Source organism: Carassius auratus, chromosome 17 (assembly GCF_003368295.1).
Source record: "Carassius auratus strain Wakin chromosome 17, ASM336829v1, whole genome shotgun sequence".
Lineage (NCBI taxonomy): Eukaryota > Metazoa > Chordata > Actinopteri > Cypriniformes > Cyprinidae > Carassius > Carassius auratus.
Genome location: NC_039259.1, coordinates 3,272,754 through 3,292,050, shown reverse-complemented (window position 1 = coordinate 3,292,050; position 19,297 = coordinate 3,272,754). Strand labels below are relative to the sequence as shown.

The following is a 19,297-nucleotide window of genomic DNA, read 5'->3' as shown; positions in this document are numbered from 1 at the left end:
CATGAAGTACCAAACAAGACATTACAGAACACATACAACCTCAATGAAATATGTTATTACATTTATAATATATTTTAAAATATGTTTAAATCGTATTGTTTGACAATTTTACAGTAGCATTTATGGATCAAATATGGATTGACTACAGAGACCAAAACTGTATAATGATTTATATAATAGTTATATGTTTTTTAATATCATTATATTGTTTTCAAGCCAATTAATATGACAGAATGCACAGTGCAACCTTGAGCTGAGTTAAATAAAAATAACATTTCTTTTAATATTCAAACTCTTCTCTTCCATAACATTCTAATCGAAGCAATATATCTGAATCACATAATATAATCCTATGAATTTATATGTAGGTCTATATTTAAATTTGTTAATTATCACAATATTTTAATCATTTTAACAGCAATAGAGTATAAATTCCATGAGACTAAATGGTCAAAAGTTCAAATAATTCAGATATTTTGATTCAGAGATTTTAAAGAAGTCTCTTGTACTCAGCAAGGCTGCATTTCAAGGCATAATATGGAGAAATATTATTACAATATTAAATAACTAACAAATCATTTAAAATAAAATAATTCCATATGCTGATTTGCTGCTCATTAAACATTTTTCATATTTATTGGCAGGATTTGTGACAGATCATGTAATGATACAGAAAAATTCATCTTTGCATCACAGGTATAAATGACATTTTAACATATATTCACAGAGAAAGCAATTATTTTAAATTGTAATTATATTTCACTATTTCATTCATACTGTTATATTTTACATTTGATCAAATAAATGCAATCTTTGTGAGTATATAAGAGACTTATTTTATAAACATAAAAAAAGAAAGAAAAAAAAAAGGTAAAAAAAAAAATCATTATTATTCCAAACTTTTGACTGGTTACGTTATAGGTTACGATGGAAAATGAAGACATTTAAAATGTTATTAAAGGAACTATTAAATGATAACGTAATGAGTTCTATTAATTATTACATCAATAATATAAATACCAGAAACAACACTCCATCGGGTCTGGCCCTAATCAATAAATCAATATAATAATAATAATAATAATAATAATAAAAACCTGGCTGTAGAATATAGCCTTACTCTGGCTATAGAATAACTAAAAACTAGCTGAAGTAATGCATACATACATACAGTCTGCCAATCAACCTAAAAATGTTTTATTTGTCTTGTGTAAAATTATTTTGGTCTTTTACAGGAGGCCGAAAGCGTCATGAGTAGATCATGAGTAAAGCATCTCGGAAGTGTTACTGTAAGCGCACTGATAGCAGCAGGCGATGCCTCAATCAAGCACCAGGGGGCGCGCCGGTATAATCTATCACTACACTACACCTGACACTGCTGAAGCCCTGGGTTACGTCATGACCAAAGGCGTCATATCTGGCTTGTATCATGAAAGAGGTTGAAATATACAGCAAATAATGGCATAGCACATAACATTAGGTAATATTAATACCTATAGCTACATTTTCTGAAACTAGGCAAAAATAGCAAATGGTTGATTTTTTTATTCAAATTGTAAAATGCCTATGTTTTTTTCTTTAATGCTAATAACAACAACAACAACAACAACAACAACAATAATAATAATAATAAACATAATAATTGGTGTATCTCTCGGTGTGCTTCCGTATTTACACACCCACAACGGCGGTACGTGTTGCCATATTTTCTAAAAACCCTCTATGTGTTTGTGTGTAAAACATATTGTCAGTGCATCTCAGTGTACTCTTTATCCTAAGGATGTATTATAATGCATTGCTGTACACCAAGATGTACTGAATGCATACAAGAAGAGTTAATGTTTTCGTTCATTTTATTTATTCATTTATTTTTGTCAAGACCTTGCCATCTGATAATTGAATAAAAATAAAAATGTGTTTACTTAAGCTTTCCTCGTAATTCTTCTTTTTGTCTTTTTTTTGTGAGCTTTTAGGTTGATCAATATCATCAGCTTAATTAGACGAGAGCAGCAGTCGTGCGAAAACGGTCTAAATCTGGCATGTTGTGCTAACGGGGGATTTTTTCCAGAGGATCTGGCGCCCCGCTGTCCGTCCGTCGGTCGGTCAGGCAGCTGCTGTTCTTCACACATACACACAAGAGACACACGGGTCTGAATGGTGAAAGGAAGGTAAGAGAGCGGCTACAGAATCGCCTTTTACAGCGGAATGTTCACTCGAAGGGGTTATGGAGACGTCAAGAAATCTACACAGAAAGTTCTGGACTCAAAGAAGGATGTTTTCACGCGTCTGAAGCATCTTCGCGCGCTGTTAGGTGAGTGAGACTCTGACAGGACTGACACATTCACAGACATATTCCCTTCAGCGCGTGTTTATCCTCATCAAATCAGCTGCTTCGGGGGTTTAAATACCACGGAGATGTTCAAATGACCGTCTGAATGTGAAACAGGGCTGTATTGTCCGTGTTGCTCCATTTGTGATCGATAGTGTGGATTGAATGATTAGCGTTAGCTAGCGTATCGTGCTACATCAACAACAGACCTGACAGCCTCTTATGTGTCGATATGTAGATATTCAAAATATATAAACAACAGAAATGACACTATGATATGTGTGTGATTAAACATACCAAATAAATACATAAGACATGATACACCTATATGTCTGTAAATATATAAGGTTACAGGATATATAAGCAGCAAACCAGTCGCCCTGTTATGTGTAAATACATTTAATATATACCAAATATATTAACAAATGACATATCTGTTGTTTATTTTCTCAGTATTAACTCGCACACATCAGACATGGCACCCATATATAGATATATAATAATAAACTACAGACTTGACACTGAAGCAATAGGCATGAAACACTTATGTCTGTGAATATAAATGCTGAATTCGTAAACAACAGATGTGAAACACTGACTGTGAATATATACACCAAATATATAAACAATGGACACAACACCTTTATATGGTTGTGAATATAGATCAATTATACACAACAGCCCTGATGTGTGAATGTATACAAGCTTCCCAAACAACACACCTACATGTGTTACCATACAACAGTAATCACTGGTGCATGTGAGGTGTGTTTGAAACACACAAATATGTTTGTTTTTCAAATAAGAGAATTAATCTGTGCTCAGACGTGCCATTTATGTGATGTGTGTTAATTAGATGTGAGTGAGTGTCTCTGATCAAGTAAGAGACAAAGGTGAAACAACTTCACACTTACTCTGCGGAGCCGAATGCTTGAAAATCATCAGTATTTTTGGGCACCGTCGCTGTTCGCTCACCTGTGATCACTGACTCAAGCCTGCCTGTGATGTCCAAAACTGCAAGTCTGTTTGGCAGCTCACTGGGATTTCAGCTGCATGTCACATCTCTGTACTTGGGCTTTGTTTCACCTTTTAAACTTAACTGAGCATCTGAATTTATTTTTATTTTTGACTTAGTTTTTCACTCTGAAATATAGGCCTATCTTAAGTAAACTGTAAAGCAGTCTCGCAGAGGTCAGTCTTTATAAGAACTGTTTGTCAGTGCTTTTCCTGCTGACTCATTTCTGGTCGAGTGTCGGGACAGGTGAGCAGGGGTCACAGGTCAGAGGATGCTGTCTGCTACTTCCCGTGTGTTTGTGTAGTCATGTATTAGGAGCTAGATAAAACCGGTCTGGTCTGCCATCAGCTGTTATTAAATAGGGCTGTGTATTGCCAAGAATCCGGCAATAAGATACATATGACAATACCGGGGTTACGATACGATATTTTGCGATACATTGGGATGCCGTAAGCAAGGCAATATATTGGGATATTTCTTATTTTAGGAATAGGGTATATTTTTAGGAAAGCTGTCATTAAAAACACACCACCGTATGCTTAGCAAACCTTAGCAAAAAAAAAAAAAAAAAAAATGAATAGGCCTAAATAAATACAAATATCTTACCCGAGCACAGTGGGATGTGCATTTGCAATAATCAGTCCCTGTAACATTCAGTGTTACTGAACCACATTTTGTGCAATATGAGTAAAGGGGGGATTAAAGTGCTTGCAGGATCCTTTAGTTAAATTTATAATCTGTATAAAATATGTTTTCTATACATGTTCTTTAAATGTTCACAGTTTAAGTTTACAGTTGTGACAGACGTCATAACATTTTGATCTGAACAAAAAAATGTAATCTGCTTAATATCAATGAAAAATAATGTGATTTCAGGGTTCCTAAAAAAAAAAAAAGTTGTAAAGCAATAAAATAAATAAACGTTAAACATTCTCAGAACCGTTCAACTTGAATTTCTCTGGTTTTTAAGTTTGTATTTATAAATGCAAGAAAATACATGAAGTTTGTGGAATGGGCGAGACCGCGCCCCTAGCATCGCCCCAACTGCACAAAACACCCCCAACACGCTGCAGCCGATCCTGCCACCTGCTTTTTCTCCCAATATTTTCTTACACCCCTATTATTAAGATCTCCATATACTCTTGCCCGGCAGCAGTGTGACATTGTCTGCTGTTTTCATTAAAGGAAGAATTTCCTCTCACTGGCTGCTTCCTGTGTGAACAGGAAATGAGGAGGAGTGATGGAGCTACAGAGAAGCACCATTAGTGGCCTGACATTATTCATTTATTTTTTTCTTACTTTCCTGTTTTATCATCTGTTCTCTTGGTTTAATTGCTGGTAATGTTTAATATGATTTGACATCAGTGTGTGTTGAATAATGGTTGATAAAACGCATTTAGGCAGATCTTCAGCAGGTCCTTTTGTCCATTAAATGAGCTGCTGTTTAATGCCATTGGCCAAATTGCTAGTTCCAATAAAAACAATGTTTGCATTGCAATAATGTAGTTTTATGCATCATGAGCCGGTTTAAATAATGTCATTGTTAGTGTTGTCAGTGGTATCAGTACTGTGGTACCAAGTCAGTACATACATTTTACAATGCCAGGCCCAATATCAGACATGTTTGATGAGCTTGTGAATGCACTGGCCAATCAGAAATGTTTTAAGTTAGTCAGAATCCACTCAAATGGACAGAATTTGTGTTCAGTGTGAGCTTGTCACTTTGGAAATAAAACCAAATGTAAAAAAAAACAAAGTAGAATAACAGTATTATTGAGAGCTATCAATTTTAACATTTGTTAGACTTTAAAAATAACTTTTAATTCAAGAGAACTTAAATCCCATTATAATAAATGTCATATTTACCTGTGCCCTTCAAGTAGGATATATCTGTATATTTCCTACTTGCTGAAGGGCACAGTACTAAAAATACTAAAATTGAATAAAGTTATGAAACACTAAATTCTAAATTAAATATAGATGAATTTCTCTCTTTTTTTCTTGTGTTCTTTGATAAGCAGACATCACAACAGCTGGATTGTTAGGTTATTTTGGCTGCTTTAAGAGCTGCTGATGCTGATCTGATCTGAACTCTGACCCACTTCAGGTCCTAAAGTCTCTACTAATGATAGGACGAGTTGAAAACTATATATGAATGATTATGACAAATAAAAAATAAACAAATGTAACAATCGGTGCATAATCAGATCAGTAAGAGTAAGACTTCCTTTCTTTCTTATTGAAGTGACAAAAGTCCTTCGGTCAAGAACAGTGAGTGATTTTGTTTGATTACTATTAATATTAACAGAATATAGCCCACTGTCTCTTTAAGAGCCGCCCCGATCCAATTGACTGTTTCACACCTAGTTTCATTCTCAACTGTTTACGCTCATTTATTACATAACCAACAAGGGTTTACCTGAATAATCACACGTTTGCATGTATTTGTCAGTTTAGGTGCTAATAGATGACTTTACTTGTCCCTGTTCTGTTCTGTCTCTGAGCTGAACCATGCAAGTTCGCTTTCATGCTTTTAAAATACGATTAGTCCTAAATCTAATCAACTTTAAGAAATCAAGCATGTTCCATTTTGCAAAAGTCTAATTACATAAATTTACTTATCTGGCGTGAAACTGGGCTTTTATGGAGGAGTGAAATCGCACCGCTGGAAAGGGGGCAGAATGGGGCATAATAGTTGTTATATCTTGATTATTAAAATTTCATAATCTATGGTGGCTAAAATCGTATCTTTTTGTTTTTCTAACAGTAGGTTGGAGCTATAGAGCTGCTGTGTGTGCATTCACTGGTCATGCGTGGTTGAGCATGGTTGAGTTTGGTCATTAAAGCTGCACCTGATCACACACAGCCTGTCTTTACCCCTCCATCACAGTGACAGGACAACAGTCCACACCACAGTCCGGGTCACCACTGGCCTGTCTCTAATCAAAGGAGGGGAAGGCATTTTGGGTCTCCAGAATGAATTTTTTTTCTTTAGTTTTTTTTTGCCCTTGTGAAAAATATATATACAAAAATGTATTTGAAATACATTTATTTCATACTACGTATATTACAAATACATTTACTTATTATGTACTTAATAAATATGCCCTCAATTGTTTTGGTTTACTAAATACAGGCACCTTAAAGTTTGTTAAATGTAATTTGTACTAATGCACTTCAGTTGTGCAGAAGTAGTGCTGAAGTCCAACTAAAGATATACTGAAGTATATTTAATTACACTGAAGTGGAACTATTGCAAGTATATTTCAGGTACACTGTAAATATATTTACATTTAAAGACTGATATTATTCGATATTACAAAAGCTCTGTTTTCGACAGTACACATAGCTATCACACACACACACACACACACACACACACACACACAAAAAAAACTATAAAAACTGCAAAAACAAAAACAAAAAAATGTATACGTTGGGGTTTATACTCAAATAGTGTGGAAAAAAAGGCCTTTTTTTAAGACAGGCCAATGTGCCCTTTTTGTAATGGGCATTTTTATTAAAACATGTAATTTATTATGATTTAATTGGCATATCCTAATTTGAATAGAAATATGAATGGAAAATATGATGAATTCAGTTATGTAAGGATAGCTGAGCACTTGTTTCCCTGTGCAAGGTGACCAGGAAGCGGATTTGAATCTATTTCCATGAGTCCTGCATTTACATGTTGGTTTGAATGATGCAAATCATCGTCTGTCCTTCGTCCCATTAGAAGTTCCTGCAAACCTTGGATTCGGTTAAGGAGAGAGTAGCATAGACATCCATCCGTCAGTCTCAAGGCCTCAAATGTCTACAAAGCATTTTCTGATTATTATTTTCTGTTCAGTATTTTGTCTCTTACTGAAATTCTGACAGCTTTGCATTCAATGAATTGTTCTTTTGTGTCTTGAAAAGCCAGACTTAGGCTGTTGGTATGAAGTCCAGATGAGAAGAGAGTATCCGACTGACATGTAGTGACTTACTACAGTTAGGTTTGTTGCTATGTGTTTCTGAGGGACGGACAAATCTGAAACGTATGATAGAACCATAATAACACAGCAAAAACATCTCATTGATAAAACACCATTTCAGTTCTGTGACTGCTTCTATGGAGAATACACATACTAATTGTGGAAGTAGTTCAATTATATTCCATCAATATGTACATTTTGTAAAATACTCAACTGAAATGAAAAACGTTTCTGAATAGTTCTTTGGTTGCCATCAAAGGTCGCAGTTACACTAGCTGGAGATCAGCTGCCTCAGTGAGAGGTCATTGGTTTTCTGTGATTTGTGTGATGTGGTGTTTTGTTGGTTTGTAGCTGTGAGTGTCTGTGAAACACCATGTCTCTTAAACCACTTCACTTCAGATCTGCTGCAGTTGCATTTGCGTCACGAAGGACTCGATTTTGAATTTGATGACACTGACAAACCTCAACTGTTTCTGTACATTGGCAGTTCTATTGTGAAAAGGGACGCTGTACAGGTTTGGTGACTTCAGAAGACGTTAGGAGTGGCGTGCTTCTGCTGTTCCCACTCTGATGACATCTGTGCTCACAATGAGTTGATTTTGGGAACTGAAATGCTGGAGGAATAGAGGGAGTGTGTAGAGCGCCCCTCCTGTTCCTGCTCAGCAGGCTGTGCTGCCACTCCTGTGCATTATTCCTGTCCCCCAGTGCTCAGCTGCTGTTTACTAGCATAATAGAGACTGCTATCATCTGTGTGGCTTTAATGCAAGAAAGATTAAATGTCAACTACTGTAGCATTAAGATTACCTCTGTCAGGAATAGGCTTGCAAAAGGATTGGAAAATAGCCTGTAAATTTCCAAAAAACCTTGGTAGATTCCAAGGAATCCTGGAAAGTTCCCAAAATTTCTGGAATGTATGTGAAATTTACTGAAAATTTTCCACCTTTTTGTACCCTCGTCAGGAACAGTGGCTTTCGGTGGTTCCTATAAAGTGATTGAAACTTTAGAGGCAGTAACTTTAGTGACACAAAGTTGCCTGAGATTTTGAAATGTATTTTTTCTCTGGGTAAACCGAACACTCAAAGTGGGAATATCAGAAGTGTGGTTCATTGTTTGACAGATGGCAGCTTTCTGACACTTGGACTACCGTACACATGCTGTTTGCCTTGTGCATGAGTGCTCTTCAGTTTCTCTTCAATAACAGTTACTCTTCTTGTTAAAAGTGTCACATTGTTTATTTGAATAATTAGGCTACTTCAGTAACTTAAACCAGTTTTAACACCTGAAGGCTATTTTCGCATTGTATTAATTAATTATATATTTTTGGAGCATATTAATTAATTATTAAATTAAGCAGTGTGTTCTGTTGCATAATTGTTTTTTGTTGTGGTTTCATAATTGCTTCAACAATTGGAGCAGTTCCAGCATTCCAGAACCGATATTCACAGTGAGAAAAAATAAAATAAAATAATAATATAATAGTGTATCACACTGCTCGTATATTATAACCACAACCTCTTCAATTATTTAGCTATTATCATTGTGGTGATAATTATTTCTTTCTGTTGATATTTTCACTGATACTTAGGCCCTGTCCACACGGAGACGCGTTTCAGTGAATACGCACAAATTTTTTATCGGATAGGCGTTTCGTCCACACGGATCCGGCATTTTCATAAGGTGAAACTGCTATTTTTTGAAACCGGGTCCCAGAGTGGATAAATTTGAAAACGCCGTCTTTGCATTTTCGTCTGGACGGCTGATCTGTATATGTTCTGAAACGATGACGTCATCAGCCCACGTCTCGCCCCTAGTCAGACACCTCTACGTCACGTAACGGCAACAAAAACATGAACAAACACTGAACGATTGTCTTTTTATTGTCTAGCATTAACACAGATTAATAAATGTATTGTTCCATGTTTGTTTGTGTACCACGCACAAGGTTTATGAGCATAGTCCGAGTCCGAGTCCTCTGTTTTTAGTGTATCTCTGTGGCAGAATTACAGCGCCACATACTGGTCTGGCATGTAAACTACATTATGCGGTTTCGTGTGGACGCGGATACTTCTTGAGATGAGGAAAAAAAAGATCGGATTGGGGTAAGCTCCGTCTCCATGTGGACGGGGCCTTAGTCCTGGTATATTTGTGTGCATCAGAGCTTTTGTCACAGTGTGTGTGACCTGGGGGGTGTTCCAGAAAGCAGGTTATGTCACATACCCGGATATGTTTTAAGAGTAAGTAAGCGGATAACCTCAACTTTCGGTTCCAAAACACAGGTAACTTTCAGCAACTCACTCACTCTCCGGAGCAGCGTCTGTTCCAGGGTTAGTTCACTTCAGCGAGCCTTCAGTGGGCGTGACAGAACATTATATAATATTACAATATGTAATATAGCCTATTATAATATATATAATTGTTATGATGCGTAATATGTTAATGAGTAAGCGCTAATATAAGTAATAAGGTAATATATTATTCTAATATGATTATTTCGTTTATTGGCATATTTAAGAGTTATCTATAAATTATGTATTTAGAGGTATGTATAAATTATAAAACTATGACAAGGTAATGTTTAACTTATATATAAGTTAATCTGAGTTGAATGAACTTACTCCCGGACGCGTTTTTGGAACCACATACCTCGAGTAAGCAAGGTTTGGGGTTAATCAACCGAGAGTTCAGGGTTTAGTTCACGGTAAGTTAACCCTGCTTTCTGGAATACACCCCAGGACTGTCTTCAGTTATCATGTCACAATGCTCTGTCTTGTTTTTATTGTTATTATTCTGGTTTATTTCAACATCTTTGGATTTTTGATGTTGTTTTTGGGCTCATTTTAATCATTATCATCTGCTGTAACTAAAGCGATACCGTTGTCATGAATAAGTAAACGTTTATTACTAATTGTATATTACTACTAAAGGTGGGCGTACACGGTGTGAATTCGGATGGTCGGAAGATCGTATGTCCACGCACACGGCACGAGTGAGTTTATCTGAAAATCGTACGGACGAGATGATATACGACACGATTTTACAACCGGCGAATTCCTGAAGCAATCGCACGAAGTTGATAGACGCGTTCGACTTGAAGCAGCGCTGCACGCACAGGTGATCATTCTGTGCGTGCAGCGGTGCTTCAAGTGGAACGCACCTAATAACTGCTCTCCCTCTCTCATAACTGCAAATAAAATATTGATACGAGCCGTGACTGTTTCCTACACGTACAGGTTATTTTTCAGCAATAGGAAACCGGGACGTTTGATTACCCTGTGTGTGTGTTCTTGTATATGGTTTATAAATATCTGAAATGGGTATTAAAATGTAAACATGGTTTGTGAGGATAATTACTGTGCCCTCGTAAACCTCGTAAACCAAATGGCTTTAAAAAATACTATACAGTGTTTAATAGAAATTTTAAACATGCATTTTTCGTGATGGATAGAGGTAGTGTTTTGGGATATACAGTATAGAAAACAGTTACGTTTAAGGAGAGTCCCTGTAAACTACATATGCGTATGTGAGCGAGAGAGGGAGAGAGAGAGAGAACTAAAAAGGCATTGGAATACGTTAGTAGAAACATCATACAGCACTCGCTGTTCCTGACAGACTTCAGCTGCCGTCTTCGTCTTTCTTCTTCTGTGGTTTTCCTAGTTCGTGATTGGTAAACTTCAGATAAATCAACAAATCGGCTCGTGCAACCGCACAAATGGCATGAATTCAAACCGATAGCTCACAAACTTTTTAGACATGTTTAAAAATGATCGGGTGGTCGGGAAGTGCTCGTAAGCCACTCTGCTCGGCTCGTAATTCATCGCAAACGATACGCAAATGAGCCGCGACCATACGAGAATACGCGATTTCCACACGATTGAAAAAAAATCGCATGCGAACTCGTACGACAGCAAAAATCGCACCGTGTACGTCCGCCTTAAGTGAGCTATCAAGCAGACACACTGGTTCTCACGTTTAATATTTAATATGATTTCATGTTAAATGTTTTTAACACACCTGTAACACGTTTCACAAGCATTTCATAATACTTAATCATTAATCATACTTAACAACAACATAGATTTGTGACTTTCAGCTAATTCATGTCAAAACTGATTGAAAGATTAAAACTTACCTTTTAAAATGTTGCAGCCTAACCTGGCTCTGAAACGCAGCAACACAGCAACCTCATAAATTTGGCTAAAAAAGGTTTGCAACCATGGCAAATGTGAGGTTGATGAACAATACAATATATATGTATATATATAACTATAGTACAGCAAAATATAGGATTTTATAAAATGAATGTTTTTGCTTAACCCGAATGTGGTTGTTAATCAGTATCTGTAATGACTTTGAACCTATAGAGAAAACAGGCATTGTGATCTTGTTTATTTATACAGCACACTTTGCTGATGGGTTCAGTCAGTTGCTTCAATTTATTCCTCAAATTGCTTTTGGTCATCTTATTGAGCAACACTGCAAATTTGCTTCAAAACATGAACAAAAGCCTAGATTAAATCTGTTCATCATACAAAGCGATTAAGTTGTATTGCATCATTAGTTTCATATGGATTACTTTCAGAATGTATTTTTGTATTTTCATGAACGTTTTGGTTGTGTGGACTTCCAGTGAAAAGACAAAAATGATGAGGGAATATTGAAAATATCTTTCTTTGTGTTCTGAAGATGAACCAAAGTCTTTAAATTACTAAATGTGAGAATTTCCATTTCTGAGTGAACTATCCCTTTCACAAAGCATGTTCGGTGGCAGTGGCTGAATACTTGTGATCGGATTACCTGCGAGGAATGTTAATAGCTGTAAACCGGGCTCATCGTTTCATTGAGAGCTCTGAGAGTGAACTCAGTAAAGAGCCTCTGAGCACTGGGAGGGGAAGTTAAAGTGCCGGAGGTCTGAGGATTACAAACCCTGTCAGTTAAAAACACATGCAAGGCAGCATGTGACCGACTCTACTGTTGTCTGACTTTACTACAAGGACAGTGAGACCTTGAAACAAAGCGCTTTCTTCAGCAGGGATTTTACCATGCTGTCTGTACCTCATAAAGAGCAAACAATCTGACCTGTTATATTGAGTAGATAATGCTTTTGTTTTTGGGCTTATTGGCATTGCACACTGAAAAAAATGATACTACATTTTGTGAAGGTAATTGGTTGCAAACAATTTATTTTAGCTAATAAAATAAAATGTTGAAAGCTAGTCAGCTAAATTTTTTTATTTAAATGTAGTTAAAATAAATTGATTGCAACTGGCGCTTACCTTAAAAAAATGAGTAAATTCAATATACATATATAATTTTTTTTTTTTTTTTTTTTTTTTTTTTAAGAGCAGGTCTGTTTTCTTCAGCTCCTGCTGTGAGACAGGTGAAGCTTTATGAAGGCCACACTTGTCGGTCACAGCTCTGCATGTTTTCAGATGCTTTTAGCAGCTCATGCTGGAGTCTGAAGAATGGCTTCTGGCTGGCATTGTGATGAAAGCTGTCTGTCCCACTGAGGATGAAGAATTGATTATTTGTGTCTGAAAGTTGATGCCGTTCCAAGAATCTGTCAGCATTCAGAATCGCTGAACTAGAGTGCTGTAAAACCCCAGAGTTCACAATATCTTTATTGCCCTCTGCATTCATATCTGTTTAGCTCCGGCTGACAGGCATGGATTTGTTATTAACCTCTGTCACAGTGTGCTCAAAAACTGCTGCCTCTGTCGGTTTCTCAATTTACTGTAATAGTGTGTTGCAGGAACACTTCCCCATAGAGCCAGTGCACATTTGTGCTTTAATGTTGTCATTTTCTGCTAGTGTATTGTATTCATTTTTCTTTTTTACTGTGAGCTGAGAAATATTGCAGCATTTGTAAATAATGTTTTCTATAGGGGTTGGTATTATGGCCATATTTTCTGCAGTATGCCTACACATAAGTATTCATTAACAGTAATTAATACTTGACCTAAATATCTGCTATTCTTTTTTTTTTCTTTTTTTTTTGTCTTTACAATAGAGAAATTAGTTTGTCTGTAATGCTCAGACAACTTGCAAAATAGTAAAACCAACGACAAAGAATTGTGATAAAATCATGATATTTCAAAAAAATAAATCATGATATGAATTTTTTTTCCCCCAAATCGTTCACCCCAATGCACAAAGTTGCAACTAGAGATTAGAGATGTTCAGTAATTTTTTTCTGTCAAAGTCCAGTGAATCTGCATCAAGTGTGTTTGGACACCCTTTATTTTATTTTATTTTTTCTCTATATACATCATACTGCAACACGTTACATGTGCTTCCATGTTTGCTTGCTTGCATTTAGTCACTGTGTGTGTGCACTTTTAAGTTAAATCAATGACTTAGTACATATGTATTTTAATTTATTTTAATTAATTAATTAATTAATGTATTTATTTTGTTTGGTGTGTAGAGTAAATGCTTTAGAATTGCCTTGCTAAAACTATTGATCTGTTTCACAGACCAGTCTAGTCCTACTCTGATATTTCTTCTTTGTTCTGTTTGATCACACCGAGAATCTGCGCGCTTTGAAAAGCTGTTATTTTCTCCCTGAATGCCCTACTCTGAATTTTTTATATGCCCATCAGGTCTTGCTGTAGGTTTATTTATCTCGCTTTCTGTTCCTGTGTGGTAACCTAACAGATGCTGCTGGGCCCGTGGTCATGCCTGCAGGAAACAGCCGGCCTGAAACATACAGCCCATTAGGAAACAACTCATAACTCATTCTGCAGAGTTAGGAACTCTGTGTAAACCATGCCACCAGTTCTGTGTTTTGTAAAATTAGCTAAATCATATATAGCATATATATATAATTTTATTGTATTTTTTTGAGAAGTAAAATAATGAATTGGTCAAATGAAAAGTAGAAGGAATTTTTTGGCCTAGGTGGGGTGTAGAGAGCGATATCCCTGTTATGGGCTTGAAATCAAATCAAAAGCTCTGCAGTTAAGCGTATCTCATCAAGATGTGTGGTAAATAAGCTGGCTGCTTTCTAACAGTGGTTAATTTGTTTTTCTTTTAAACTTAGCTTCTTAGCTTTTCACTTATAATAGGGATTTTCGTACTGGTCTTAACCCCAGGTTATCATCGTTTTAATCTTTGTATTTAACCCTGGGTAGAGGTACATTTCACACTTTTAGTCTGATGAAACCATGGTTAGGTTATGAAACCATGATTTGGAGCAGGGTTAGCACTGTTTTTGTGGTATTAATTCTGCACTTTAGTGCAGACAGTGTTACAGTGTTTTCATCGTTCACTTGAAGTGTGAATCCGAATGAAGAAAGGCATGGAAAACAAATAATGCGTACTACGGAGCCACTATGAGTTCATGGTAAGCCGCTTGCTAGCAGTAGACTGTTACAGTACATGAAAGTTCACTCACCACATACACAGAGTTAGGAGAGAAGACAGATAGCACAATAACAAGTGATCAGAATCAGAATGAGCTTTATTGCCAGGTATGTTTACACATACAAAGATTTTGTTTTAGTGACAGAAGCTCCACAGTGCAACAGAATGACAGTGACAAGACAGGACACCAATAATAATAAGAAGAATATAAAAAATAGACAAAATAGACAATGTACAAAAAAAGCAAAAACAATATATAGTATAGACAGTTATGATGAACAGGTATGATGTGTGCAAATTTTAAATACAAACAAGTATGGTGTTAAATAGGTAATGTATATTGTGTTGTGTGTTCCAAGATTATTGTTAAGCACCCGGGGAAAGAAACTGTTTCTGTGTCTGGCCATTCTGGTGCTCGAAGCTCAGTAGCGTCGACCAGTTGGCAACAGTTCAAAGAGGGAGTGTGCTGGATATGAGGGGTCCAGAGTGATTTTACTGGCCCTTTTGCTCACTCTGGATGAGTACAGTACTTGGAGAGAAGGGAGGGTTGTATCATGGATCCACTCGCTCAGCATTCGTTCGTTATCTGGCTCGGCTCTGTGTTCATCTTCAGTTCTCTCTTCATAGCAGTTCAGTCAGTGTACTGTTTGAGTAATGAATTACTCCGGGATATTGGTTTGAACTCAGAGGGAGTGTCAGCCACATTAAACAAGTTAACAGCTTAAGTCATCTGTGGATTAATGTGTATTGGAGATGCGAACTGTTTAAAACGATTCAGTTCGATTTGGTGAACTGGTTCAAAAAGATCCGGTTACATCGAATGATTCATTTGCCCTTACCCTTAGGGGTGCTGGATGTGTGTTTTCCCAGCCTCACTAGCTGCTACCTGTCTGTCAGCCATCGGCCCAACCCTAGTTAAAAGCCATTTTTACCCCCCACACCCAAAACAAATCTTCATTCTTAATGTTACTGTCAGACAATGTATAGTTTCTTTTCTCAATAATAGCCCGTAGTTTCCATCCGTTATTTTTGAAAATAAAATAAAATAAAAATAAATAAATTAAATTAAAAATTTACATTTACATTAAATGTTACTGACATGCATATCAAACACTTGTCTTAAATTGTTAGTGTCATGCTGTACCAGTTGAGATACATATTCATATTTAATATCATGCATCTGATGTGCACCAAATCTATAGTTAGGAGCATCAGAAAGAAATGAATGTAACTGACCAATACAGTTCTGTTTTTTCAGAAGGCCATTAAAGTGTTAGGTTTATTCTGGCTGGTCTGTTATTGCGGTTGAGCTTGGCAACATGAGCTGTAATGCCTCGTTTTATCCTGAAATATAAAGACTTCAGCTTTGAATTATTCAGATAAAGAATTAGCAAAAGTCAACAGGGCAAAAAGGAAATAAAATGGTCTTAAGCCATGCAAATTTTGTGAAGCGAATTCATGTTGGCTTGTGCGATTTGTGTCTTTAGCTGTCAGTTCCCAGTAGTGTTGGATGCCAATTTTTAGGTTATTATAAAGATTATTTTTAGCCTAGATTGACGATAAATCGTAGGGGTGCTCCGATCACGATCGGCCGATCGGAGCACCCCTAATAAATCGTGATAAAATTCCCCATGTTTAGTATTATTTTTTATATTTTTAATTATTAAAACCGTATACAGCTATTTGAACAACAAAATACTGTCCAGCATAAACAACCGTTTTAAGTAACAGTTTCATATGTTCACTGCACGCAGAGTAGTTTTGTTTTGTGTGAAAGCAAGACAGAAAGCCTTAAAAACTCTTAAAAGGTTTTTAAGAGTGCTAAGTAAGTTATACAAATAAATCAATGAATGAATGAATTAATTATATGAATGTACCTTTGAAGAATCTGAATGTCTTGAAAAGTTTGTTTTCATCTTTGCTCCATGTAATGCTTAAGTGTTTTTATTTGCAATGCTGCAAATGAGGTTACGGGGAAACAGCTGTAATTCTGCTGTTCCATAAGCACCACCTAGTGTCAAAGAGTGGATTTACAGAGAGTTACATTTACATTGAGCCTGTAAAACAGACCGAATTGCATGCTCTGCTGCATTTTTTGACCAGTGGATGAAAAACATGCTTATGTGGATTCTACACATTTAAACACTTAGTAATGAACTCACCGGTCTCGAGTCCCACGGAGGAGATCTGGAAGGATACTAAAGAGGAGTTATGACTGTGAAGGGCGAGAGAGGAACAGGCCTGGGTTTTATTTTGTGATTTGGTTTTGTTTGTGTTGTCCGTGAGCGGCTATCGCGCTGTTTTGTGTTTATTTTATTATTAAAGCTTCATTTAAATGTTCGCCGGTTCCCGCATCCTTCTTCCCATCTTACAAACTGTGTTACAACCGATATCCATCATAAGAAAGGTTCTTAACTTTACGTCTCTAAACTGTAATGATGTCAGCATCAGAATGATGCCAAAAACAGAGATTATCTGTCAGTGGCTATAGAGGACAATTAAAGATTTTGCCTCTGCTTAAGTCCATCATGACTTTGCACTGTTGTGCTGCACTTGCAAGGTGCATTAGGAAAAATAAAATCCCTATGGAGGCAGTTTGCACTTTCACGCAAACCGCTGGCTTATTCAGTCATTCATTATGCATTACATGAACATTAGATGCTGTAGTTCGCAATATGAGGAGAGAAAGTGAGTGATGATGAATGTATTTGAACACTCCCCATTTTTGGCTGTATGAATTAAAGCTTTGTCGCATCATACCCCAAAACCTTGATCTGTTTAGACTGCCAAAGGTGCTTCAACTATGTACTGACATAAAGGTCAGTATACATGATGTTTTTATGTTTGTTTTTTTACATTGTTACCACAAAAATAAAAAATAAAAATAAAAATACCGAAGACTGCAAACTAACATATTGTGAGAAAGGAAGGAGGGAAAAGGAAGGAATACCGTGTGAGTTAACTGTAGCCTGGGTGCCAGCCCGAACCCCGCCCACAACATTTTTTGGACGGGAAGTTCGGTCTGGACTCGATCCATTGAGGTGTAATTATGTTTGGCTCCCAGAAGGCCGAGCCAATCAAATTGCCAGGGCGGGCTTTAATCGATGATGGACAGGCTATCTGCGGTTACGTTAACCACCCACGTCATCAAAGAGCACTTGAGCGCTCTTTCGTCGTCTCTCCATTTTTTAGAGTTAGTCAAGTCGCGTTGCAACCGTGTAATAAAGTTGAGACAGGGCCGACAAATGCGATAATATATATTTTCATTATTGTTGAGATCTAATCCTAGACAGAGATCTTGTTCGTATATACATGCACCTTTTGTGTTTCTCTCAAAAATGTTATTCATGCTTGTAAGTACTCCGCGAATTCTTGAATTCCTTTTACAGCGAAAAAGATCGTTTACACTCATTACTTTCCTACTTCTTCCAGTTCCTGTGTGCGTGCGTGCAGTTGAACCGAACTCTGTTGACAACTATGCGTCGCTCAACATACGTCTCTTACTGCATTGCTCTGATTGGTTGTAGGTCTATCCAATTGAGTGCAGAGTTTTTTTTTTTTACTGGTTCAGTTAAGACACGCCCCATAATTCAAGTGCAATGGAGCAGTATCAGACTCACATTCTGTCTATAATATGAGTATGACGAAGTCAGGCTAAGTTAACTGCACTCTGTGTATGAAAACACTGAACTATTCCAATCTTGGATCAGTCATGTCATGTGGACAGGATCTTCCTTTATCCGTGATTCAGTGTGGTTGTCCTTGACAGGCCAGGATGATGTAAATGGGTATGAGAGGGACATGTCAGGCTCCGATGGGTTTTGACTTTCATCCCACTGGAGCAGTTTGACACACACACACACACACACACACACACACACAGAGACAGACAGTCTGCATCTGTATGTGCCACAGACCTTACTGCTCGCTTTCTCCCCTGTCAACTTTTATTTTGGCTTTGCCAGGACCACAAGACATAAATCTTGATATGCCTGTCTCAGATGTTGCTGTTTGATTAAATATATGCACTGAATGTTTCAGGGTATAGTATAATACTGTGTTCATTTAAATATAAGCAGCTCATAATCCTAATTAAAATGCAAATGTGAATTATTAATGCATTTTTTTTAATACAAATTTTTACAGTGGAACATACTAATAGAAGGGCTCCAGACTAACTATTTTTACTATGAGCTCTGTAGCATTTGTCTGAAAATGTTGAGTAGCACAAGCAGAAAACGTGCCGGCTCAGCATTGTGGTGCCTATCAGCTATCGGCAATAGATGATATCATCTATCAGACTAACGCTACTAGCATGTTGGTTTAATAATTGTTCAAGGTCATATAGTGATTGCAGACATGACTTGGCTATCATGGTGTCTTGGGTCAAAGTCTGCTGGTTTTAAACCATTTTAGATTGTTTACTGTCATCATGAGCTGCTTTAAGAATTCATAACTATGTCTGTGTGTGTGTGTGTGTGTGTGTGTGTGCATGCAAAATGTATGCATGGGTCATATTGCATGTTATTTTTAAATGAAACGGGACAAACTATATATCATTATAAAGATCTAAGCCTCAAGCATCGACAACAGATTGCTGTTTTTCAATGGAAAGCT

At 36.8% G+C, this 19,297-nt stretch overlaps 1 protein-coding gene across 4 annotated transcripts in view; it reads left to right on the top strand.

Moving 5' to 3' along the window:
- The first annotated feature begins 2,081 nt into the window (after nt 1-2,081).
- Nucleotides 2,082-19,297, top strand: part of LOC113116984 (ral GTPase-activating protein subunit alpha-2-like) — a 153,210-nt gene continuing 135,994 nt past the window's right edge. For 2 of the 4 annotated variants that reach the window (XM_026285317.1, XM_026285316.1), the window contains exon 1: nt 2,083-2,311. In XM_026285317.1, the coding sequence (XP_026141102.1) occupies nt 2,206-2,311 (106 nt within the window). In that variant the 5' untranslated portion in view covers nt 2,083-2,205. Of the gene's footprint in view, nt 2,312-19,297 lie in introns of all 4 variants that reach the window. The other 2 variants (XM_026285315.1, XM_026285313.1) reach the window with 2 other exon arrangements.